Raw genomic sequence first — 27,578 nt, 5'->3', positions numbered from 1 at the left:
TTGAGACAAATTCTTTTTTTAGCTCATGTCTTTATTTTTGTGATGGGTTATGTGGGGACCTCTGGCTATATTACTGTTTAATTCATTTCCATTTTAATGATAGATTAGAATTTGTATAATGCTTTAAAGTTTGTAATGTACTTTATATATGTTATTTCCTTTGGTCTGCACAACAGCCTTATGATTTAAGTGCTATTATTACTTCCATTTTGCAGATGAGGAATCTAAGGTTAAGTAAGGTTAGAATAAAGGAGGGAAGTTAAGTGACCTGTGAGGCTCATACAAATAATTAAGAGTGTGTGGCAGGATTCAAACTTTCTGACTCCAGATCTAGTATTTTATTTACTGAATCACCTAGCTGCTCCTAAAAAAAGAGGTGAGTTTGAGTTTCTAAGTATATTTAACTCCTTTTAGAAAGTTCTCAGCATAAGAATACAATAGGTATTCCTTATCATATTTGTATATCATCTTTTAGTTCTGCTACCTTCTTTTAAAATGCTATCAAATAATTACTTGTACAATTTCAGGAAGCTTAGAGAAGTTCCATATTGGATCCATTTCTGGAATTCTTTCTCTCCTCATCTCTGACTCCTGCCCTCTCTGATTTCCTCCAAGTAAAAGCTAAAGTCCCATATTCTACAAAATGTCTTTCACATTCACCCTACATCTTGGTGGTGGTGCTCTCTGAAATTATCTCTAATTTATTCTCTCTCTATCTCTGTCTCTGTCTCTGTCTCTGTCTCTCTCTCTCTCTCTCTCTCTCTCTCTCACACACCTTATCTCTCTTATTCTCAATATCACCATAATAATGATCATACTATTTTTATAGCACCTACTATATGTCAGGCTAGTGCCTGACTTTACAAGTATTAACAATCACTTTACAAATATTATCTCATTTGATTTGATTTGATTTGGGATGTAGATGTTATGATCCTTATTTAATGTGTCATATGAGAGTGGGTACCTTCCAGCTTTAATTTCTAGAAATGTATAGTTTAAAATTCAGAGTAAGTTCAGTGACCCAGAATAGTAATTTAGAAAAATGTATTCTGCAGGCTTTCTCTCTATTTCAGAGATCATAATATTAAAACTGATGATTTGTATATTTCCATCTGACTACCCACCAGGCAACTGGATCTCATTGTTTTGTTTGCTTTTTTATAATCTATATTTTCTCTGTTGTGTTCTTCAGGCACTTTCCACAAATGAATGGAAGAAGAGCTTCCATTTAAAAGAAAAGTGACCAATAACAAGGACCTCATGACCACCATGGAGGGAACTTACTTCATCATGTGGCTGGTTACAAGTTTGGTATTGTTGGGAGTCATACAGCCAATGGCAGCAGAAGATACTCAGTGTCAGAGATATGAACACCCAGTTATCACCTATAAAGGTGAGAAAGCAAGCATACAATAGCAGAAAAGTGTTGTGTTTTTTTCTGTTATGATTTTAAAAGGTTATAAATTTTAAAAATGAAAAGTAGTTCACTTTCTTCTTAGAAATTTAATTTCAAAACTTGCTTAGATTATCAGTGAAAATTTAGTTCTTATCCTCTTCATCCAAGAGTTATCCAGAGCAGGAAACTATCTTTGTTTCAATAAAAAATTTCCATTCAATAATGAGACAAGACATTGTGCGACAAACCCCAACCCCTACAGTATTGAGCACTTGCTAGTTCTTCTTTATTCTTTTCTTTTATTGTATATGTCATGAACCCTTCACTCAGAAAATTTAAAGAGTGACATTAAAGCTAAAAATAAATCCTATTTTGATGTTTCTCAGCATGTAGCCTTATCACAAAGCCAAATGCTATGTACATGTGTCACAGCAACCCATGCCATGGGGGCCGATGCCTGTCTTTACTAACTTCAATGATTTTCAGAGTACTCCAGCATGTTGGCAGCCTCTTAAATCTGTTATGTAAATAGCTGAGCAAGGAACAACTTTCATGCTGTTTGGGAGCTCTTATAGGACCCAAGTAGTGAGATACATTAATGAGGGAGAAATAAAACATTTAGCTAAATGTAATCTATAAATTATTTTTTGTTCTGCATACTTTTCCCTTATTTTCATTGTTGTTGAATAATTTTAGTTGTTTTTTGACTCTTTTTGATGTTATTTGAAGTTTTCTTGACAAAGATGCTGTTTTGCTAATCCTTCTCTAGCTCAATTTATAGATGAGGAAACTGAGTCACACAGGGTTAAGTCTCTAGTTAATTGTATGAGATTCATGAAAATGAATCTTTCTGATTCTAAGTCTAGTACTAGCTCTATCCATTGTGCCACCTAGGTTTCTTCCTTCCCCCTTATGTCCCCCAACAATTGCAAATTCTTAGCATAGGTGATACTTTCCATGATCAAAAGTCTGAGGTTTTGTGTATTTTAAATGACATTGGCATAAATGTAAGTACATGTTTTCAAAAGGTTTTATTTCAGTAATCTTACTTTAGTAAAGATACTGGTCACTTAATTTATTTTTCAGAATAGGACTAGGATTCACAAATGCTGGTTCCTATCTTGCAGTGTTCACTGACTAATAAAATCTAACAACCTATTTTATATGTAAGGTTGTTCTCTAGACATGTCTTGATTCCTAGATATTTATTATGTGTTGTACACTGGCTACTAAAACACCCTGACATATTATGGATTCACACTTTGATTCTATCTGTGTCTTTGCTTGGTATCAGTTCCAATAAAAAGCATAAAAAAAACTACTGAACCTTTGAGGCAACATGTTTCACAGCAAACTTACTGAATTTCATTGCCATGTCTGAAATTAGTTTTAAATCTTTAATACCTACTTAGTGCGTTGATGCAATATTTGACCTTTGTTTATTGATTTAAATTTACCAAGCATGCTAGCTATTTTGTGAAAGATCTAGTTATAGAAGGAAGTTGTAGGAAGATAGCTTTCAATGATTTGCTTTAGAAAAACAACATATTCATTCTAAACTGACAATTATTGTTTTTATTGAGCTCTATGTCTTTTCATTAAAAACAATTCTGAGCCCTTTTAAAAGTATGACTTATTTTGTACTTCCCTTCCCCTTGCTTTTTTATTTATGTTTAAAGGACTTTGAATGCCCTACGACTCCCAGTCATCATCTTGCTGTGCTCAATAAAGGTTCTTGTTAACCTCTCAACTGTGTTCTATGTCAAGGATTATAGTGAAACAATGCTTGGTGGCCGTCTACTATTCTTATACCATGGTTTGGCTCTCATTATTATTTTTTTTTTGCTCTTTTTACTTGTTCCCTTTTTCTCTTTATCTCTCTATTAAGACTTCTTCTTCTTCTTCTCTTTGTCTAGATTTCGTATCTTCAGCAATTACTATAAGCATTGTTAGGCCATTTTGTACCTCTCTGGAGTTAAGCAGGCTAGCTTTTACTTCCAAAATGTAAAGCATCAGGAAACTGAGTGGAGGTTTGATTCCACACCTCCTCCAAAATCTGTTAATACAATTAAAGAAGCTAATGGGTTGATAACACAGATTTCAAGGTGTTACTTTGTTAATGAAGAGAACAAACTACATACTCTTATTTCATTATCTCCTGTCTTCTCTCTAATAGAATTGGAAAAGAAACAGTTGCATTAGCTTTATGTGTTTTGTATCTCACTATATAGTTACTCTAAATTCAGACTCACTCTTCTAACTCTTCCTACAGATGCTATGTTTATTTGTAGAAGAGCAAGTTCCAAGGTTGAAGTGATGGGAAATGATGCTATTTTGTAGCTACTGTTCCTTCCTACTATGTGGTAGTCATTGAGAACTGATTGTGTCTCCTGACTGACATGGGCAAACTTCCTGGTAAGGGGTGGTGGAAAAGTGGGGATATGTGTGTAGAACCACCACTCCTAACAGTACCCCCAATCTACAAACCTGTGAATATTAAGTAGGGGAGGCATCCTCAAAGAGGTTGCCACAGTTGGAGATTAAACTGAATAAAATTTAAAAGACACCATCAGTCATTTATTTAGATTTTTTTTTCTATCTCTACTACACTGTAATTTCCTATAGTATACTGCATAATTTGGACAAATACCCTTTAAATGCCCTTTCCCTCACTAAAAATAATGATTTAAGAATCCTTTTCTACCTAGTCACTGTCCATTCTGGGCTAAATGTTTAAATAAATATTATAATAGCTTCTGTTATTATATGATCTAGGCTCATAATGTCAAGAGGGGATGAAAACTTATTCCTTCTAAAAGTATTTTTTGAGTAAACTACATTTAACTTTTCTAGTTCAATGTTTTAATAATAATTTTATATAATTACAGTAATATATTTATAGATAACTATATAAAGTAATTTTTACAGTTGCATATTTAGAGCATATTTCTTTTAAGATTCTAAAGTTTGTCAAATATACTGAATATATCCTCAACTAACCCAGAAGGCTATGTAAATCAGTTTTAATTGGATTATTTGGAGTGGAAAGGTATTAGAAACACATAGAAATATTTGAAGATTCAGACTAGAATCATTTGCCTGTATACAATCTTATGAATTTGATAGAACTATCTCATTATTTTTTGTAGCTATACCACCATGAGGAAAATGATTGGATTCATTACAGTTATGAAAAATCTAGGATATGGTTATTTTCATAAAGCAAACAAATGGGTTTGGATAGTTATAATTGGAATATGTTTCTTTTAACTTAAGATAAAAATCTCTACTGCTTCCATAGATTAAGAATTTTCTTCAAACTTTTTTTACTTAAAAAATTAGAGCCATATTTTGTCCAGATAATTTTTTTAAAATTTCAAAAGTTAAATATTTATGAGTTAACATGCCTGTTGGAAAATAACAATAAAAACAGCTGTTCAATGCTTACTTGATAGATTTGCTCTCTAGTCCTTGTTTTGAAAAAAATACAACCATTTTGTGTCCTTATTGATTTTTGAAAGATGAAAGGGGAGAGAATACTCATATTGATATACAATTAGAAAAAAAGATTGATGACTGAGTCAAGTGAAAGTGATTTATTGAAGTTCTAAAAATTAAAAATACTTTTTTGGTATTACTCTTCAATTTTTATGTTAAGACAATGAAATAATTTGCCAGAATGAATAGGAATTTTTTTTTTATGATACACATTTAATGCACATTTTGGGGGATTGTGTCAACATAATATTTTCAGTTAAATTGTGATATTTGGTAAATCAAGTTCTCCTTACATATGATATAAAAATGTCTTTTTGAATTTATCTTAAGATTATTATTGGAAATATGCTTAAAATTATCTCTGAATATTTCATTAATCCTAATAAGTCCTGTCTTAAAGAAATAAGTACTTTTACCTTTATTTTTCATATAAAGAAAATAACAATAACAATAGATATATTGTCTTATTTTGGGGGAATCAAAACTAATGTATTCCATTAAGAACTGAAATTCATTGGATTATATTTTTCCTGAGTATATTTCCTGTGTTCTTCATTTTTGTTCTCTCTAAAACATCAGCTAGTGACAATCAGGATTATTTTGTAATTAGAACAATTTTATTTGGTTCTACTGTTTACTTGACTTAAATTGTTCTTTTTCCTTCCTGAAAAACAATTTTGATTTCTTAATTTTACCCAGAACATCTATTCACCTGATCAGCATCTCAAATAATTGAAATATATGTTCTTTGAAAAATCTTTGTGTTTGGGAAATGACAAAAGAAAGAACATAGATCCATATTTTGGAAGGAAAAATTTTTTAAAACAATTTTTTCAGTTGAAGTTCTTTGAACTTACTCTATATATGGTAATAGAAACATTAGTTTTTTTATAATCAGAAGGACAGCTAAATTTGTCATTTCATTCACTGTAATACTATATAGTACTACACTAAAAGGAGCATCTTTTCTTTCAGAACTAGATATTATAAAGCAATGGTAAAGTTATTTGACCATTCCTATTTAAAAATGCTTCTGGGAAACATGCTTAGATGGACTCTAAACCTTCATTAAATACATTTAATAAAGTGAGAACTTAGTGTAATGAATGGATGATAAAATTAAAAAGAGAGTACTCTTGAGTTGTCATGGTAATAAATTGATTAAAAGCTTCATTGTTATATAAACCAGTTATCTTCCCCACATTACCTCATCTACCTATATCTGACTTCAGGACAAAATAGACATTTCAGTTAATGCTGCAGTTTATGTACCATTGTCATTATTATTTGAACCCATGGAATTTCTGCTTTAGCAAAGTTTCTTAATCTGAGATCCATGAATTTAAATAATACTAATAATAACAGTATTTCAACTTTGGAAAAGTGGTCTCCTTCCAGTAATCCTACTTCCTCTTTCTTTACAACTTTTTTCAATCTGATGTTTTCTTTGTGACTACTAAAACTGCTATATTAATAGTTACCACTTTCCTTTGAGATTAGAGTTTTCTCAGTTTTTTTTTAGCATACCTCCTTTAGAATGCTATAAAAAGTGACTCTGGACTGAAGAACTAGTTTATCTTTTTGCCTTCCTTTGCCCTGTTGTCTTGACCCTACATGAGATTAGATAATATGACACCCTGCCTTTTGGTTGGATCCTTTCATCTCCCTTTCTTTTAACTCTTTTGAGATCATTTTTCTCCCTAAATGGAGTTTTTCTTTTTCCTGAATGTTTTAAGTTCTCCACAGTTCTAATCATGACTTTCTTTACTTTTCTATCAGTTAGTTACCAGTTCTATCTCTTTAACATCTTTACTCTTACTGCTTCTCCTGCTGAAAAAAATTCATACTCCTGTTTATATAGACTCTTTTTCCTGATATTCCAAGCCCATGACATATTTTCCTATTTTTATAACTTTCTGCTGCACTTCCATCTCTGTTACTTCAGCATACCTAAACTTTCTCTAATTTTGTTCACATTTCTGTAGAATATGCTCATAGGATGACAATAAAAACAGGAATATCATAAGCATCCCCTCAAAAGATATCTCATGTTCTGTTTTAAAATATACTTTCCAAGGTCTCACCAGTACCACAAAGTGAAGGAAGTAATTAATCATTTTTTATCTGTCTACCTTCACTATTAAAATACTCTTATTTGATATTTCTATTTCATTACTTCCTACCAGACACACTCACAACAGAAGGAAGTGATGAATGCATCATACATTAGCTATTGATTTATAGCTGGGTGATACTGTATAACCTTGGGCAATTTACTTAACCCTGATTGCCTCACATCTCCACTGGACCCAAATAGCTCTGAAGGAGAAAGTGAGGTTGACAACTGAATCTAGCACTCCCTTATTCAAATCCAGATCATGTGCTTGTCACCTCCCTGTTCTTCTTTGAGAACAAAGGACAAACATAGTCATCATCAGGTTGATACAGTGGAGAGAGTGCTGGGCCTAGAGCCAAGAAAATCTGAGTTCAAATTCAGCCTTAGATACTTAGTAACTGGGTGATCCTGAGCAAGTCCCAATCTCTTTCTATCTCATTTTCCTCATTTGTAAAATGGTAATCATATGTGCACTTCATTATCTAGGTTTCTATGATGATAAAATGAGGTGATATTTTGAAAAATTATTTGCCAATGTTAGTACATTAGGTAAATACTACCTTTATTATTAGTATTACTATTGTTGCTATCATTGTTTATCCATACATGCATGCATACATACTAGGCTATTCCAAGTTTTGATAATCTCCAAATGGAGGATAGATTGAACTGGTGAGAGACTTGAAGTAGGCAGACCCAACAGAAGGCTAATGGTATAATCCAGGCATGATGTGATGAGGTCCTATACTAGAGGATGGCAGTGTCATAGGAGAGAAAGGAACATATACAAGAGATATTGCAAAGATGAAATTGAAAATCCTTGGCAAGAGATTGGAAATTAGGGATGAGAAATTATAGTCTAGTATGATACATAGTTTATGAGATTGAGGGCTTGGAAGGATGTGTTACCCTATAAATAGGATACTCAGGGGAGTAGGTATCTCAAAAAGAGATGAACATGGTACCCAATAAAAATTTCTCAGAAAATAAAAAGCTGTAGTGTTATGTATAACTGTGCCACCTAGTTGCCCCTATTATTTTCTTTATGTTCAATAACCATTTAACTATAATTAGTTTCCTATGATCTGTTTTGTATGTGACTTTATGTATATTTCATATACATATATTTATTCTGGAAGACTGGAAAAGTTCATAATAGGACATTTGTGTAAGAAGTACCTCATGAATGTTGACTGAATAGTTGTTTAGAATCTGTGATATGAGTTCTTACCATTAGTTGCAACCTCCCCATTTAAGCATCTAATATGAATGTAGCAGAAAGGACACCAACTCTCTTAGGTGACATTTTTTGAATTCTGCCTCTTCTACTTAGTACCTGTAATTCTTGTAATTATCATTGGTTTGGGTACCTTGTTGCCTAAAGTATAAGAAACCTCATCTTATCATAGAGTCAGTTAGTGCTCGAGGATTTAGGAATGTATGTCAGATTTATTAGAATTCGGTTCTTTTAGGGGTGGCTAGGTGGCACAGTGAATAGAACACTGGCCTTGGAGTTGGGAGTACCTGGGTTCAAATCCAACCTGAGACATTTGATAATTACCTAGTCATGTGGCCTTGGGCAAGCCACTTAACCCCAATTACCTTGAAAAATCTAAAAAAAAAGAATTCTGTTCTTTTAATGTTAAATTATTTTTGCATGTTATATTTACATAAATGTCTCATTGCATTCCAAACTTTCTCCTGAATTGGACTGGGTAAGGCTAGACAAAGCTCAGAGTCATGACTCAGAAGTCTTTTCTGGTCCTGATATGCTGTGATCTTATAATCTTACATTCCTCTGTGAAGCATGAAACCCTTCTATGAGATCTCTGATAAGAGGTACTTCAGTTTATATTTGAATATGTCCCATGACTGAGGAACTCAATGTTTATCTAAGCAGAACATTACATTTTAAATCAGCTCTGTTTTTCAGAAAATATTTCCCTAACCTGAACAGAAACATAGACTGAAGTGTAGTTTTACTAAATTATTATAAAATATTAAAAAAACTAAATTTCAGAAACATTTTTGTTACTGACATAACATTTACTTTTAACTTAACAAACCATGCATAAACAAAACTGAGATGCTTATAAGACAATACCCCCCCTTCCTTTATGTCTTCAAGAGAAGCAAGTCTAATACTTTGGAATCTTAAAAGTGATTCATCCAGTGTACATATTCTTTTTTCAAGGTATAGCCTTTTTTCTACCTTTAAAAGGTGTAAAGCTCAAATTTTGAGTCTTCCATTTACTAGCTACCTGAGCCTTGGCAAGTAACTCCTGTCTCAGTTTTCTCATTTTACAATTGAGAGGATAATGTTGCAATGAAAATCAGATCAAACCTAAGAAAGTCCTCATAAGCTTCAAAGAACTATAGAAATGTCAGATATTATTTTTCTTATTTTTGATAAAGTTCAAGTAGTAATTTGTCATGGGTTGAATTGGCATGATCCTTTTTTCAAAATTGATTTTTTATGAATTATTGCACAAGTCAAAAAAAGTAATTTTTATGGTGGATAAATGCATTAGCATAAAAGTTTAATCCTCAGTTGGTATTTAGTAAAAACATCAGCTTTACAGATTAAGTTATACAACAGAACAATAGGGGGAAGCACACTAGTTGATTACCTTATCTTATGGGAACCAGGCCTCCAGACCAATACATACCATGCTCTCTACATATACATACATACACACACACATATGACTATAATTTCCATATCTTTCTCAAAAGTCACTTGTTTCTGTGTAATTTATACTCCTCAGTTCTGATAGGTTGTTCTTTCCTTTAATTTGTTGAGGCTTAACTTTAATCTAAGTCACTTATGAAAGCATTCCATGCATTACTTTTGTGTTTTTTCTTTCCATGCCATCCTCCTCCTCAGCTTTTCTTTATGCATTGTCTTCTATTTGAATGTAAAATTTGGAAGACCAGAGAAAATTTTGCTTACATATATTTATAGGTCTAGAACTTAAAGTAATTTCTGGCACATAATAAATTTTTAATAAATGAAAGCATCTACTTTACCTTTTCCTACATGATTTTTATTTTCTTTGCAAGATTTCAATTTTTTGAAGACTTTCTTTCATGTAGCTTAGAGCATCTCCTAGTATGCCTGCTTTTCTTTTTTCTCCTCTTCTTACTCCTTTCTCTTATGCCCCTTCCCCCATAGAAGGGGACTGTGGGTCTTCAAAGCATATGCTATCAAAATATAAGTTCCTGGTAGTCCTTCCAAGCTTGAAAGGCTTTAAGTACAAGCTTCAAGGAGACTGTATGTGCCTCAGTTGAGGACTAACATAGTTAAGCATGGAGATGCTCAATTAATAAAAAAATATTTGGCGTCTACTAGTTATTAGCCTGTCACCAAATTAGCTTAAGGGTGATGCATTTTTTCTAGGAACAAAGAGTTGGCTCAATGAACATAGAATAGGACTCATATCTGGAAGAGCCAAATTTGATTTCTACCTCAGATATTTAGAATGCTGGGTAACTCTGGGCAAATCACTTCATTGCTTTGTGTGTCAGTTTCCTCATCTGTGAAACATCTCAGAAGAGTTGGGGTGGCTAGGTGGCACAGACCACCAGCCCTGGAGTCAGGAGTACCTGAGTTCAAATCTGACCTCAGATACTTTCTAATTAACTAGCTGTGTGACCTTGGGCAATCCACTTAACCCCATTGCCTTGCAAATAAAAAACAAAATAAAACCTAAAAGAAAAAGAGAATCAGAAGAGTTATCATATGTAAATCACTTTGTAAACCTTAAACTATATAAATGATGATGATGACAACTTCAATGATGATGATGATAATGATGGTGATGATGACCTTTGTAGCTCCTGAAGATTGTCTGCTAAGGCAAGGTCTGTCAAGTGACATATTCTAGAATTATCTAAAATATATCATTAGGATTTCATAACAGAGAAAATCAAAAGGAAGATCTTTGTAGGATTTTGCCATTCTTTATGAAAGGCAAGTTTATCTTCTTGAAATGAACTTATTTGACTTTCTAAAATGTAAGACCAACATGTAAAACAAAATACACACTTACCTTCTCATGAAGCATGTAATAAAAACTCTGCCTTCCCAACCTTTACCTCTCATTTCATTTTATTTTCTGTTGACCCTTCAGTCAGTATTAATATGTATATCTAATTTCCAAGTTTTTAAAATTTTGTGTCAAAAGCTATATATCTCACACTACAAAGTCTACAAGTCTTCTTTAGTCCTTAAAATATGAATATTACAACAGCTTCTTACTTGCAACTAGAATTCTATATAAATAACTGGATGAGACACATGGTACCTAAAAGGAAGGTGGAAATGCCATTTCATTTCAGTCTAATTGACATATTCTAGACTGACAGTAAAAGGAGAACTGAAAACATTATTGATATCATTTATGCTGATACAAACTCTTTAGCTTCTTCAGGTAGTTATGGGAAACTGCTAGGCTTATTGCTTAATTTAAATCATCTTTTGAAAGCTCTTGAGGGCAGTGTTTGAAATTTAGAAGCATAATGGGGAAGATTGAATTTAAACATATGGAAACAATATATTTATGTAGCTAGTGCTAAAGATGTTTGTAGTGTCAAAATTTGACTTGCACAAGAGTGAAAGACAAAGTTTTAGTATTCTGTCCTTGGCAATAACTTATCAGAATTTGTAGTGTTTGTTTTTTATCTGTTTTGTTTCATATTTTTTTATTTGGTTTGCCATAGTGCACTGAGAGCCTTGAGGACCATCCCCCTCCCAGATCCTTATCTTAAACTGCCAAAAGACTCTGCACTCAGCTCCACCCAGCCTCCTCTCCAGGCTGCCTTTGTACCTTCGGGCTTTTCTGGCCACTGAAGATTTATTATTTTTTTTCAGCAATCCCCACTGCCTGCATTAAATATTGTTTTTGCTGCAGCTGACTTTTCAGGTCTGTATCTCTTGGCACCAGAAACATGACTTCTGCTTAGAAAAAATCCAGTAGGGTAATTTTCAGTTCATGACAAGTTGTATAAATCCCAAAGGGTTCTGTTCTCTTTACCTAGATATTTATGTGAAGGCCCAATTGATATCACCAGGAATTTCACACACCAAGTGAGGGAAGAATATCTCCCATAGGATTTGTAATTCTGTTATCCAGTATTTGGTTATTTCCATTGCTGCAATTCTACTGAAAACATTTGCTAGTGCCAGAGGTACTCTTGAAACAATCCAACAGTTTGACCTTAGGACTTTTTTGATTCCCAGCAATTTACTCTTGACCTATTCCTGTTCTACCATATAATTCTGGTCTCCTTTTTCTACTGCGGTAGGTGGGGGCAGCAGACATAGCTATTTTAAGTGCAGATCCTGCAAATTATAGCAACTGTTTCACTGCTCTGCTTGTTTTTATCATCTGTAGACCATTAACAGACCAGTGTGTATGGTTCCTTAGAGAAACTGTCTTCAGATAGAGTGAAACTTAAGAGATTGCAACAGCACTGAGCAGCAATTTTTGATAAACAGTATTTGTGAAGAAACTAGATGGGCTCATGCCTCTTAATATTTTTTTCTTTTATTTTGGTTATACTCTGAAAACAATTGCTCTTCTCATCTAGCCTTCATAAACAAAAACATTATCATAAAGAACATAACTGATTATACCTTCTCTGAAAGAATTCTGGTCTGAAATGAATGCTTTGCAGTATTGTTCTATTTTATAGACCAGTATCTAATTCATACAGAAGGAAAAATATTTCAAAAATATAAACATCCAAGGTATCTACAAAAGAGTGCAATCTATTTCAGGAAATATATATGTATATATTGATACTTTTCTATGTCCATAGAACTGAGCTAAGTTCTGAAACATTAAGCCCATTCACTGACTCTTTTCAGTTTCCTAGACAAGATGAAAAGAAAGTAATCATACCTGAACTTCAGTTTTGATTGAAATGCCAAGAAAAGTTTCAGTCTTAACCTCCAGCTTTCCTAACCAATGCACAATCCTCAAATTTAATGTTTATCCAAAGAGAAACTATGCACTCACCCAGGAGAATATGATTTTTGTGGGTTGTACCAAAATATGCACTTGGAGAGTTAGAGTAATTTCATATATTTTAGGTTTGTTTTTATTTTTCTCTTGCTACTGCTAAGGCTTAACAAGATTTCCTGGCTTCGTGCAAAGTGTTTCAACATTCTATTTAGAAAATAGGTGTATAAAAAAGTGTAGGAAGTTATAAATATATTCTTCCTTTTTTGATTTAAAAATATCCATTTTATTTTGATGAAAAGAACTGGAATTTAACTCAAAATAAACCAGGAGAAATATTCAATCTAAGTAGTACCAGTAGGTACTAAGGAATTAATATGTAGAAGTATAAAGAAATTTTTAGGAACACTTTTTGGCGTTTGTTTTTGGCCTTAACTTGTGACCTGTGATTTCATCTACTCTTGATGAAGAATTTTTTCTACCAAGGTAGAAAGTAATATCTGTTCTACATATTCTGGTTTTGCATATTATTTGAGGCACAAAGATGTTAAATTAATTACCTAAGATCATGCAACTAATATATATTAACAGTAGAACTTGAATTCAGGTTTTTTATTGATATTTTATTTTTCCAAATACATGTTATGAAACATTCATTCATATGCTAATGTATATCTTTAAGTTAAAAAATTCCCTTCCACCCCGACCCCCGTGGTGAACAGTCAGTTTAGTGTTGTACATACACATTTATGTTAAACGTGTTTATAGATTAGTCATTTTTGGTATGAGGAATTAGGATTAAGGGAAGGAAATACACAAGAGATAATTTTTAAAAAGTGAATGTAGTGTTCATCAAATTCTGAAGGATTCTTTTTTTTTGTTTGTTTTGTTTTGTTTTGTTTTTCTTCCTCTTTTGTTCATACCTGATCTAATATGGTTGTCCTAGCTCTCTGAACTGCTGAGAAGAACTGCATCCATCAGGGTTGATCATCTCACAATGATGTTTTTAATGTGTGCATTGTTCTCTTGGTTCTGCTCCTTTTGCTCAGCATCAGATCATGTAAATCATGCCATGCTTCTTTACAGTTTGGCCATTAATGATTTTTTTTATAGAATAATAGTATTACATTACATTCATGTAGCATAACTTGTTCAGCCATTCCCCAATGGGCCTCCCTCAATTTCCAGTTCTTTGCCACTACAAAAAAAAAACTGCTATGAATATTTTGGAACATGTAGGATTTTTCCCATTTTTGATTTCTTCTAGATATAAGCTTATAATTGGAATTGCTGTTTCAAAGAATTCAGATCTTTCTAACTAGAGAGAGTCAAGATCTCTTTCTACTCTGCCAGGTTGTCTGTCATATATTTAAAAGTATAAAAAAGTATTCATGGGGGGCAGCTAGGTGGTGTAGTGGATAAATCACCTGCCCTGGAGTCAGGAGTTACCTGGGTTCAAATCCGGTCTTAATAATTACCTAGCTGTGTGGCCTTTGGCAAGCCACTTAACCCCATTTGCCTTGAAAAAACCTAAAAAAAGTGTATTCATGGGAATATAGGGAAAAGGGAAATTCATTGAGTCATACTCAGCATTCAGAAGTTTCTGAAGATGTTCTCTTTATAATAATCTTATGGGTAGGAAAATATGGATAGAGTGCAAAACATGGTGACAGGAGTCCTACATCTCAGACAACTTCTGACTTTGTGACTCTGGGCAAGTCACTAAATACCCTTTGCCTCAGTTCTTCATCTATTAAATGGACTGGAGAAGGAAATGGCAAACCACTCCAAACCAGAAATTCCAAATAGACCCACAAAGAGTTTGACATAACTGAAGTGACTGAACAACTACAAGATAATACTAGTGGACAAAAAAAGCAATCAACAGAAATCTGGTTATTGACAAACATTTAAGTTTTAGGGATTTTTTATTTCCTTGATCTTTTTCTCTTTCATTTGAAAAGTCCTTTCCCACACCTTAACTTTTGTGATTATTTGGGAAAGCATTCTCTCATTTCTTTGGGAATTCCTTCTATTTTGTTTTTGTTTTGTTTTTCCTTAACTGTATTCAATTTATAGAGTTTACTTAAGATTACAATGAAGATTCTTTTTAAAGTCCCGGCTCTTTAAACACATGATTTTTATTGAAGGAGCTAGTAAATGTATTGGATAATACTTTTATTCATAGTTTCTATGTCTTGGCAAAGGCTGTGCATACCCTTAGATTCTTTTAGTCCATATAATGAGGAGAACTTTTTGATTACGACTAGACAAGTCTAAATGAGAAATAATGACCTTTTTTTTCAGAGGTGAATGGCTATTCATCTGGCAACTCATTGTTTGAACCAACCAATGAATTGCTCGACTGTTTCTTAGAAGAACAATTTCAGTGCTGACAGGCCTCAATATCACCTCAGCAGAAGTGTGACATTTTTCAATTTAAAGTTTACCCTGGCATTAAAAACTAACCCAAAACAAAAAGTAACATCCCATCTTAGTTCTGTACATTGAACACACCAGAAATTCTCAAATTTGAGTTCTTGACCTTGGGAGAAGTATTCTTTCAAATGAAATTACTAAATTTCAGACTTTTTGTATCCATACATGCCATGCCTTTTTTTTATCACTGTCTTCAGATTTTAAACATGTTCTTTCTGAAATATAGTTTGGCCTTGTTATCGTTAGAGATCTTTTTCTTTTTGGTGGGGTGGGGTTGATATTTTCTTTAAAGAAAGGAAATAACTGATCAATAACATGTTAGCCTTGATACTCTATTGACAAATGAATAAGATTTAGGGTATTATGTTGGGTTTGAATATTGAAATTATTCTATAATTCCAGACTTTGGGGAGAAGAATATAGGGTGTTGATGGAAGGAAAAAAGAGAGAGGGATGAGAGAGAAAATGCATCAGGGTTCTCTGTTTCTTAGTAGTTGTAACTAGCAAGGAGTTGCTGTCTCCATACTCACAAAATATCTAGGCTGTTTGACAGTGCCCATCACTTCTACTTACCCCTTGAAAAATTATTATAGAAAAATATAAGATCTAATTTGGTGATTAATTCATTCTTTCAATAAAATCTTTTTTTTTTACATCTAGGTCTTAAATTCAATTGATTCTGCAAACGTGTTAAATGACTATGATGTAAAGAATGCTGTTTAGATCTAGAGTAGCTTAACAAAATTAGATATGACAGTCATTGCCTTAAAGAAACATATTTTAGAAGAGACACTTTACTCAAAATTTTATCTGTATACATGCCATTTACCCTTAAACTGAGGTATAATTCATTTTGTGCTTATTACAAGTGATTTCAGTTCTATTGTTACTTCTGGATGTGGCAGACAATCCCTAAATCCCCTGGGAATGAGTTCATGGAGAGAAATGGGATCTGCTTTAAATCTGGTCAGATTAGAGTTAAAGAATTTTCTTCCAGTCTCCTTTGAATTGGCTTGAGTGTCACCTTCTCCAGTGAAATTTATCTAGGGAATAGGTCAGAGAAGAATGAATATGAGCCAACTTTGATTGTTTATGATGTTTCATCAATTAGTAGATATTAAAGTTATTTTGTTAAGAATTCACAGCTCTTCCCATAAGCAAAACACTTTCTTAAAGTGTTGGCTAGTCTTATGACATCAGATTTTGGCAAGATATTTCCCTTTACCTTTTCGAACTTAAAATTTGTGAAGATGCTATCAAGTTCTTCTAGGCCAGTTCACTTTTCATATAGCAGTACAGTTTTTATATTTTAGGAAGAACATGAGTAAAATGCAAACAAAATAAAAAGATTAATCTTCACCTTAGCACTTTGTGGTTGACAAAAATATTCTGATTATATATTTCCTAGTGGTGCAATACAATACTAATATAACTAGTCAGGGGTAATTACCTTGACTTTTGTTTTTCTTGCATTTGAAAATAGAACATGAGGGTTTTCCTTTTTTTTTTAACCAACATGTATTTCTGAACAAAGACAGCAGTACATTTCAGGAACACAGTATATGACTTTTAAGAGATCTAAAGACATTTTAAAGCATTAAGTTTTAACAGGTCTAGTATTTCAGAAGGAGAATTACAATTATTAAAAGTCAGTTATAAAGGAGGGTTAATGATAAAATGAAATGAGGTTTTTAATGGCTTGCTCACAGTGATAATTGATGAGATGGAAATTTGACCAGAATACATGACCTTTAGGTCAAAGATAGACTAGGGAAGGAAGCCAGTAGTATTAGAAAGGGGATTTTTTTCTGACACATTTTACATCTTGCTTTATTTCCTTGGTATGTCACTTACTTAATTTATTCAGGACACTGTTCAGAGCATATCAGGTACTGTCTTAATAACATCAGAAATATTAAAAGCTAACTAGGAAGAGGCAAAAAGCAAATAAAAAAGAGTCTCTACAATAAAACAGTCTTACAAAGTATAAAATAAGTCTTTAATGTGAGGAACTTCTTATAATCTTGGCCATCATAAGAAATTCCTTTTCTTGGTAATACGAATCTGAGATCTCAGGATTTGCTCTATCCCGTATGTTTTTTTGAAAACAAGTTAGAAACAAAGGGAGAGATTGAAAATATCCTGGTTTTCATGTTTAATATCATCCTACTACCTTTACCCTCCAGCTCTCCAAGTATATTCCTGAGGCTATAAAAAATATTTTTGTTTGACTAAACAAAAGTCTCTTTGAACTTAAGTGTGAGTTCTTTTCTGTTATACTTTGGTGTAGATGTATGTAAAGTACTTTTTTGGCTAGTTTGGACCCCAAACAGTTTGAGAATCCACCCAACCTCAACTCCTTCATCCCTATCTTAACAATTCACAAGTAAGTAGTCACATCTGTTTCATTAAGTACCCTGAGGGTTCAGACAGACATGAATTTTCCTTTGTTGCTACTACTTCAGTAAATACAAATGCACACAAACACTACTCAGATTTATAAGAATATGCAGGACTAATAAGTCACTCTGCAAATCCATAAGTAAATAGAAATATATTTAATCAATAAATATCTTTTGAGGGCAGAGGTCTTTGACCTGGAGTCCATGAATATTTTTAAAACTTTGACAAATATATTTCAATATAATTTGTTTCCTGGGTAATATTATATATTTTGTTGTGTTCGTTTTGTTTGCATGTAAAAACATTATTTTGAGCAGGTTTTGTAGACTTTATCAGACTGCCGATGGAGTCCCCCCACCTCCACACACACAAAGAACTTTCTGTTCAAAGGTTGAAATTAATAGTCTAAATACTGCCATGGGAGATCCTGGAGTACTAAGTACTTGGGGAGCACATCTGTGGACATTTCTGAAGAAAAGTAACTATAGGGAACCTAGTTACATTTTTCAGAGATGGAAGAATTTAAATTTAGAATTTAAAAATAATGAAACTGATTGCAGTTTGCATATTTTGGAGACTCATAAGTTTCTAGGAGGAGTGTTTGTGCAGCAATTTCTATGGACAATTTTGGGTGGGTCGAAGGAGGCATTTCATTGAACTTTGATTGTTGTAGACAAGTGAGACATTAAAAATTAATTTATGAAAAAAGATGAAGGCAAGTACTTAATGAGAAGTACTTGAAAATATTTTTTAAAATCATGTTTTTAAAGCTCTTTAAGAACTCAAAGTACTTCCATATTCAACAATTTACATGTGTCTCCTTGGAGGATCTGAATTAAAAGTTTGGAAATGATAAACACTTAAAAAATATGACTGTATATACTTTTAGTTCCCAGGTGAACTGATGTATGTCAAATAAAGACTAAATAGACAGGAAAAAAAGTAGGAAAGCATAATATTTATTTCAGTGTGCTTTCTGACAATTATCTAGTTCCCATATATTACTAAAAAAGGGATAATTTTGAAAATAGAGCATGGTTGAACACAGAAAGCACTAGTCAATGAATAAAAGACATACTTGCAAGAAATAAGACTTCTGAAGTCTTTGGTTTCTGAATTTACTTGAGTTTAAAAAAGGAATGCTTATTAATAAAAATGGTGATAAGACTAGTGGCTTTTGTGACATCCTGAAGAAAAGTATCTGGGTTATATTTTTAGAAATGTCAAAATATTTTCTTTTTCTTTCAAAAGAATAGAAGTAATTTATAAGTTTACCCTTGTCCTTCATGAACTATGTATAACCCTTTATAGAATATTTATCTTTGATCAGAATGTTATATCTATTTTCTTGTTATCATTGATAATAAGTCATAACAAATTTTACTATTCTAGAAAAATATTATGTAAATTATATTATGTAAATTATGTAAATGTAATATTATGTACATAATATTGAACATATTGTGAATATTAAGGTACTAATCATTATACAATTTAGAAAAAGGAGTGTATGATGTTTGCTCAAGTTTACAACTTTTTGACAAAGGGAGATAAAAGAAGAAATTAGAAAAACATGTCAATAGTATATATTAATGTGTTCCTTGAAAGTTCCGGGGAGAAATCTGAGTTGGACAAAGGAATCGAAGAAGACTTGACTTATAGCTTAAAGTTTGAGATGCACCTTGAAAGATTGAAGGGATTGGGATAGGATGAAAGGGGGTACCAAACACTTAATTAAAAATGAAGGAGGGGGGATGTATTTTGAGGCAATAGAGTGTCTATGGTGGACAAGTTAAAAATGTATAGATAAGGCAGGATTAGCCTGCAATATCCTTGAATATCAGGAAAATATACATTTGATCTCATAAGCATCTCTTGCTAGCCAGGCAATAAGAGTATTTAGCATTACTTCTGGCCAAGATGGCAGAGAGAAGTTAGGCTCCATTTTAAGTTCTCTTGGCTTTCCCATTGAACAAACATGAGCCAAGCCTCTTAACAGATGCATGAACCACAATATCCAGAGAAGAACACATATCAACAAGGTCTGTCACAGTGGAGCATGGGCAAGCTGGGGAAAAGAGCAGAGACCCATCACAAGGGAAGCATAGAAAAGCTAAGGGACAGACCTGAGAACAGCAGTAGAAACATTTGCTGTGTGCATGGTAGTTGGGAAAGTTCTTGCTCAGCAGCCCAGACATCTTATCTTGTCAGCTTGACTGGTCTGATGGACCTTGGCTATGAGCCCTCATACTTTTTTTTAGGGTTTTTATTTTGCAAGGCAAATGGGGTTAAGTGGCTTGTCCAAGGCTATGCAGCTAGGTAATTATTAAGTGTCTGAGGCTGGATTTGAACTCAGGTACTCCTGACCCTAGGGCTGGTGCTCTATCCACTGTGCCACCTAGCCACTCCAAGCCCTCATACTTTCAATGGAGTCCCTATGTTACCATTTGAGTCCCCTACCCCTCATTCCTGTGGGAGAACTGGTGACTTTCTCCAGAACAAACAGCCTCCCCTTGGTGTTGCACCTTGCCCCAAGGCTCAGGGTTGGGCAGATCTCCCCAGCTAATTGTGAATTAAGTAGATTTATTATCTAACCCAAGGACCCAGCCCATATTGACAACCTAGATGATGCCCTCCCCACCCCCCCCCTCCCCCAGGCCTAGGAAGTGAAACACTAATCAAAATCACAGAAAATCCAGAGAAAGTTTTTGGCAACCCCTACAGGGTGACCCACTGAGTAATCCCCTGAAGTTGACAAGGCCTCTAGTGATCTCAAAACCAATGGTCTGTGAACCAGCCCCTCAACCAGCACACAAAAGGAGGAAAAGGACCTAAAATGAAGAAAGACAAGTGTAAAGATGTGCATTGAATGTTAACTTGAAGCCTAACTCAGATAAGACTAGAGCTTCAGAGCAGAATATGAATTGATCTTCAGCCCAGAAAGATTTCTTTGCAGAGATCAGAAAGGAGTTTCAAAATCAAATAGAAAAATTGTGCAAAGAAATACAAGAAAGAATTAACATCTTACAACTAGAAAATAAGACCTTTAAAAATACAATTGGACAAGTGCAAAAAAGAAAATAATTCTCTCAAAAACACAATTTGGTATATGGAAAACTTCAAAAATAGAATGACCAATTGGAAAAGGAGATGCAAAAAATAAATGAAGATAACTCTTCTCTAAAACAATTGACATATATGGAAACTAATGACTTCATGAGACACCAAGAATTTGTTAAACAAAATTTTAAAAAATGAAAAAAGGTGAAAATGTAAAATATCTCATCTGCAAAGCAACAGACCTGGAAAATAGATCTACAAGAGAAAATTTAAGAATCATTTGACTTCCTGAACACTTGAAGAGATTAAAAAAAAAACCTGGACTCTATACTACAGAATATAGTGAAGGAGCACTACCCTGCTTTCCTGGAACCAGAAGGCAAAATAGTCATTGAAGAATTTATTAATCCCCTCCTGAAAGGGATCCCCTACTGAAAACAGCAAGCAATAGTGAGACCAAACTCTAGAACTATCAGGTCAAGGAGAAAATCCTGCAAGTGGCCAGAAATAAATAGTACAAATACCAAGGAGTCACAGTCAAAATTACACAGGACCTGGCTGCATCAACATTAAGGGATTGAAGGGCCTGGAAAATGATATTCTGGTGAGCAAGGAAACTTGGAATGCAGCCAATAATTCACTATCCAGTAAAACTGAGCCTTCTCTTCTAGAGGAAAAGATTTAGCATTTAACAAAATAGTAGACTTTCAACTTCTTCTGATGAAGAGACCAGAAAATTTGGTCTTCAAACAGGAGACTCAAGAGATACATGAAAAGGTTAAAAAGGGGGAGAAGAAAGAAAATTGTTAGTCAATAAGATGAAACCAGATATATATATCCACCTGTGAGGTTCTCATGACTCTTGAGTATTGTAACACTATTAGAGGGAATATACTTAGCCAGAAGTAATGGACACTCATGACTTATCTGTGACTCTGATGGAATCATTTAAAAAATAATATCTCCCTAAAAAGGGAAGGGGGGCAATAAAGAGATGGGTGGAAGGAGGAGATTGATTAGGGTAAGTTATATTACATGAAGAGGTACAAAGGACATATTGCAATAGAGGGGAAGCAGGGAGCATCTGAGAACCACCTGAATCTTATTTCCAACAGATTTGACTCAAAGAGGGATTAACATACACACTCAGTTGGAGGGAGGAAAAGAGGAAATGACAGAAGGAAGGGAAGGAAGAAGAGACAAAGGGAAAAGAAAGGGGATAGTAGAAGACTAACACATTGAAGGAGGTGGTATTCAGAAGCAAAATACTGGGGAACAGGGATAAGGTGGAAAAAAGGGGGAAATTCAAAAGGAGGGAAGATAACATGGAGAGCAAAAAAGAGTAGGTAATTATAAATTTGAATGTGAATGGGATGAATTCTCATAAAACAGAATTGGGTGGCAGAGTGGATTAAAAACCCCGAATCCTACAATATGCTGTTTACAAGAAATGCATTTGAAGCAGAAAGATACATACAGAGTAAAGGTAAAAGGCTGGAGCAGAATATTTTATGCTTCAGCTGAAGTGAAAAATGAAGGGGTAGTAATTTTTACCTCGGTAAAAGCAACTGCAAAATTAGATTTCATTAAAAGAAATAAGGAATGAAACTATATCCTCCTAAAAGGTACCACAGACAGTGAAGCAATTTCAATATTAAATATGTATGCACCGAATGGCATAGCATCCAAATTCTTAGAGGAGAAGCTGAATTAGTTACAGGAAGACATAGGCAGCAAAACTTTACTGGTCTGAGACTTCAACATCCCTCTCTCAGAATCAGATAAATCAAGTCATAAAATAAATAAGAAAGAAGTTAAGGAGGTAAATAGGATGTTAGAAAACTTAAACATGATAGACCTTTTTTTCTGAAGTACATGATACACAAAAATGTACTAGGTCATTAAAAATCTCATAATCAAATGCAGAAAGGCAGAAATATTGAATGTACCATTTTCTGGCCCTGATACAATAAAAATCACTTGCAATAATGGGTCATGGAGAGAAAAACTTAAAACTAACAGAAAACTAAATAACCTCATTTTAAAGGATGGGTGGGTCAAACAACAAATTATAGAAATAATTTATAGAAAGAAACTATAGAAATAAAGTGATTTCATTCAAGATTATGACAATAGCAAGACAACATTCCAAAACTTGTGGGATATAGCCAAAACAGTCATTAGGTATTATATCTCTAAATGTTTATAGGAATAAAACAGAGAAAAAGGAAATCAATGAACTGAACAACTAAAATAGTTAGAGAAAGAACAAATTAAAAATCTCCAATTAAATACCAAATTAGAAATTCTAAAAATTAAAGAACTTAATAAAATCAAAAGCAAGAAAATTATTGAATTAATAAACAAAACCAAGATTAGGTTTTATGTCAAAATAAATAAACTTGATTTATTTGATTTAAAAAAGAAAGAAGAAAACTAAATTACTAGTATAAACAATGAAAAAGGTGAACTTACCACTAATGAGGAGGAAATTAAAGTAAAAATTCAGACCTATTTTGCCCAACTGTATGCCATTAAATTGGATAATGTAAGTGAAATGGATGCATATTTACAGAAATATAAATTGCCCAGATTAAATGAAGAAGAAATTAAATACCCTATTTTAGGAAAAGGAAATTCAAAAAGTTGTCAATGAACTCCCTAAGAAAAAATCTCCAGGGCCAGATGGATTCACAAGTGAATTCTGTCAAACATTCAAGGAACAATTGGTTCCAATTCTATATAAACTATTTGGAAAAATAAATAAAGATGTAACTCTGCCTAATTCCTTCTATGACACCAATATGGTGCTGATACTTAAACCAGGAAGAGTCAAAACAGGGAAAGAAAATTATAGACTAATTCCCTAATGAATATGGATGTAAATACTTTAAATGTTAGAAAAACAATTATAGCAAGTTATCATTAGGATAATACATTATGACTAAGCTGGATTTATTCCAGGAATACAGAATTTGTTCAATATTAAGAAAACTGTCAACATAATTGACTATATCAATAACAAACCTAACAGAAATCATATGTTTTCCCCAATAGATGCTGAAAAAGCTTTTGACAAAATATAGCACCAATTTCCTATTAAAAATCCTAGAGTACTTAAGAATAAATGGATTCTTCCTTAAAATAAGAAGCATCTATCTGAAACCATCAACAAGCATTTTTGCATTGTAGATAAGGAAGAAGAATTCTCAATAAGATCAGGGGTGAAGCAAGGATACCTTTTATCATCACTTCTATTCAAAATTGTTTTAGAAACTTTAGCTTCAGCAATAAGAGAAGAAAAAGAAATTGAAGAAATTAGCATTGGGAAGGAAGAAACAAAACTCCCACTCTGCAGATGACATGATGGTATACCTAAAGAACCCTAAAAAATCATCTTAAAAAATACTGGAAGCAATTGCCAACTTTAGCAAAGTTGCAGAATATAAAATAAACTCAAATAAATCCTCAGCATTTCTATATATTCCCAACAAGGCACAGCAACAAGAGTTAGAAAGAGAAATCCCTTTAAAATAACATTAGACAACATAAAATACTTGGGAGTCTACCTGACAAGGAAGACTCAGAAACTCTATGAAAAGAAGTATAAAACATTTTTCACACAAATAAAAGCAAATCTAAATAACTGAGCAAATATCAACTGTTCATGAATAGGCTGAGCTATTATAATGAAAATAAAAATTCTACCAAATTATACTACTTTTTAGTGCCATGCCAGTTAGTCTTTTAAAAAATTACTTTAGTGAGCTAGGAAAAACATTGAAACTAAATTCATTTGGAGAAACAAAAAGTGAAGAATATCAAGGAATTTAATGCAAAAAATGCAAAGAAGGTGGCTTAGTTTTTTTTCCAGATCTAAAATTATATTATAAAACATCAGTTATCAGAACTCTCTGGTACCAGCTAAGAAATAGAGTGATGGATCAGAGGAACAGATTAGGTATAAAAGAGACAGCAGGAAATGATTATAATAATCTTCTGTTTGATAAACCCTAAGAGTCCAGCTTCTGGAAGAAGAACTTGGTCTTTTATAAAAAGTGCTAGGAAAACTGGAAGAATAGTTTGAAACTAGGATTAGAAACTAGGATAAGACCAATATCTCCTATCATATACAAGATAAGATTAAAATGGGTGCAAGATTTATACATTAAATACAATATTATAAGCAAATTAGGAGAACAAGGAATGATTTACCTATCAGATTTAAATTGAATAATTTTGAATACATTAAATTAAAAAGCTTTTGCACAAATAAAATCACTCTAAGATCAAAAGAAAGTACATTGGGGAACAATTTTTGCAACTAGTATTTCTGACTAAGGACTTATTTCTAAAATATATAGAGAAATGACTTAAATTTATAAAAAAAAGACACTCCTCATTTTGCAAATAGTCAAAGGCAACTTTCAGATGAGGAAATCAAAGCTATATATACATACACACACACACACACATATATATATATATATACATACATACACACACATATATATATATATTCTTTTGAAAAACTTTTAAATAATTACCAATTAGAGAAATGCAAATTAAAGTATCTCTGAGGTACTACCTCATGCCTCTCAAATTGGTCAATATGACCAGAAAGGATAATGACCAATGTTGGAGGGGATGTGGGAAATCTGGGACACTAATGCATTGTTGTTGGAGCTGTGAACTGATCCAACTTTTCTGGAAAGCAATTTGGAATTATTCCCCAAAGGCAATAAAAATATGCATACCCTTCTATCCAGCAATACCACTACTAGTTCTGTATCCTGAAGAGATCATGAAAAAGCGTGAAAAACCTACATGTACAAAAATACTTATAGCGGTCCTGGTTGTAGTGACCAACACTTGGAAATGAGGGGATATCCATCAATTGGGGAATGGCTGAACAAATGTGATATATGTATGTGATGGAACACTATTGTTCTATTAGAAATCAGGAGGGATGGAATTTCAGAAAAGCCTGGAAAAAATTTTATGAATTGATTCTGAGTGAGATGAGCAGAACCAGAAGAATGTTGTACACTCTTAACAACAACATAGGGTGATGATCAAACTCGATGAACTTGTTCATTCCATCAGTGCAATAATCAGGGACAATTTTAGGGAATCTGTGATAGAGAATACCATCTGTATCCAGAGAAAGAATTGTAGAGTTTAAACAACAACCAAAAATTATTATCTTCATTTTTTTAAAAAAAGTCATCTAACCTATTATATCATTTTGATATCTCTAATATTTTCTTTCTTCCTTAAGGATATGTTTTTCTCTCTCAATACATTCAGTTTTCATCCATGCATATTGTGAAAACAAATGTAAAGACACTCAGACTGCCTTCTGTTGGGAGTGAGGGGGAAAACTGTAAAATTCAAATCCTTGCAAAAAAAATGATTGTTAGGAACTACTATTGTGTATAATTGGAAAACAAATAAAATATTTATATTTTAAAAAAGATTATTTAACATTTAACAACTAATTCAATATAAAATAAAAATCTAAATGTGTTAATTGCTGAATATATAATTATTGCCATATATCTATTAGGTCCAAATAACTGAGGGTAAATGATTTGAAGATCTGAATGAATTTTCTCATTGATAAACCCATAAATGTATCAATTAGGGGTAGTCATTTAAGGTTATTAGCATTTTGGCTTTACTATAGGTGGGAGCTTTCCTATTTAGCCTTTAATGCTCATTAATGCCAATTTTTCAAATTTGAATGACTTCCAGGTACTTCCTAATACATTTTATTTTTTGTTTACTGTATTATCACAATTATACGTAATTTAATACTTTTTTAATAGTGCTTTGCAAAGCAGTATGCCAAACAGCCAAGCATTTCTGTTAATTTGTGGTAAACCATCAAAGATCTTTCTGGTCTTTTTATGCTTTATATATTATGGTCCTTTAGGATGTTCTCTAATGAATGTTTTAATTGTGATTTTTTTCTAATTGATACTTACCTGGTTCTTTTCTCTGTGCTCTCTTTCAGAGAGAACCTAGTTTTCTCCTCTCACCCTCCAAGCCTTAACCTTTAGGAAGTAAAGTGAGACACTACCCTAATTTCAGGTTTTTTCCCCTCTTTTTTTGAGAAGGACCCAAGTTAAGTTTTAAAGGAATAAATGAATGAAAATTTGTTGTGCTATCTCTGAAAGATTTTACATACATATGTGTATAAATCTGTCCATTCTAACCATCTACATATCAGCTATCTTATAAATGTATTTTCATGTGTTTATAGATAAATATCTATCTGGTCAAGTAAGTATGGGGCACAGAAATCTTATGTGTTTTAGAAATGAAAATGGATATAACTCAAAAGAATGAAAGATAACAATGGTCATGTCAAAAGAAATGTCTCAATCTAGACATGGTAACTAACACAAGAATAATGTTTCCTCATGAATTCTCAGAATTTAGAGTGATAGTTCAATAAAAAGTATATCCTGTGAAACCAATCTATTATGCTTTTTTGAGACAAACCATATTCAATTTGTTGAGTCAATTAGATAATACTGACTGGTAATTAGTATAGTTTTAAGAGAAGTAAGTCATGTCAGCTATGTCATTTGTCATGAAAAAATTATATTATTGTTGAATATAAGAATAGAATTGTACATGTAATTTAGACTTCTGCAAATTATCTGATTTTGTCCCATTTATTATTATT

General features: G+C 32.9%; 1 protein-coding gene across 3 annotated transcripts in view; it reads left to right on the top strand.

Moving 5' to 3' along the window:
- SEMA5A (semaphorin 5A) overlaps positions 1 to 27,578 on the top strand; it is a 712,145-nt gene that overhangs the window by 191,072 nt on the left and 493,495 nt on the right. For all 3 annotated transcript variants that reach the window (XM_074208091.1, XM_074208090.1, XM_074208089.1), the window contains one exon: positions 1,196 to 1,396. In XM_074208091.1, coding sequence (XP_074064192.1) covers positions 1,213 to 1,396 — 184 coding nt within the window. In that variant the 5' untranslated portion in view covers positions 1,196 to 1,212. The remainder of the gene's footprint in view (positions 1 to 1,195; positions 1,397 to 27,578) is intronic.

Source organism: Macrotis lagotis, chromosome X (genome assembly GCF_037893015.1).
Source record: "Macrotis lagotis isolate mMagLag1 chromosome X, bilby.v1.9.chrom.fasta, whole genome shotgun sequence".
Lineage (NCBI taxonomy): Eukaryota > Metazoa > Chordata > Mammalia > Peramelemorphia > Peramelidae > Macrotis > Macrotis lagotis.
The sequence above is the reverse complement of the archived record's forward strand: the minus strand, read 5'-3'. Positions and strand labels throughout refer to the sequence as shown.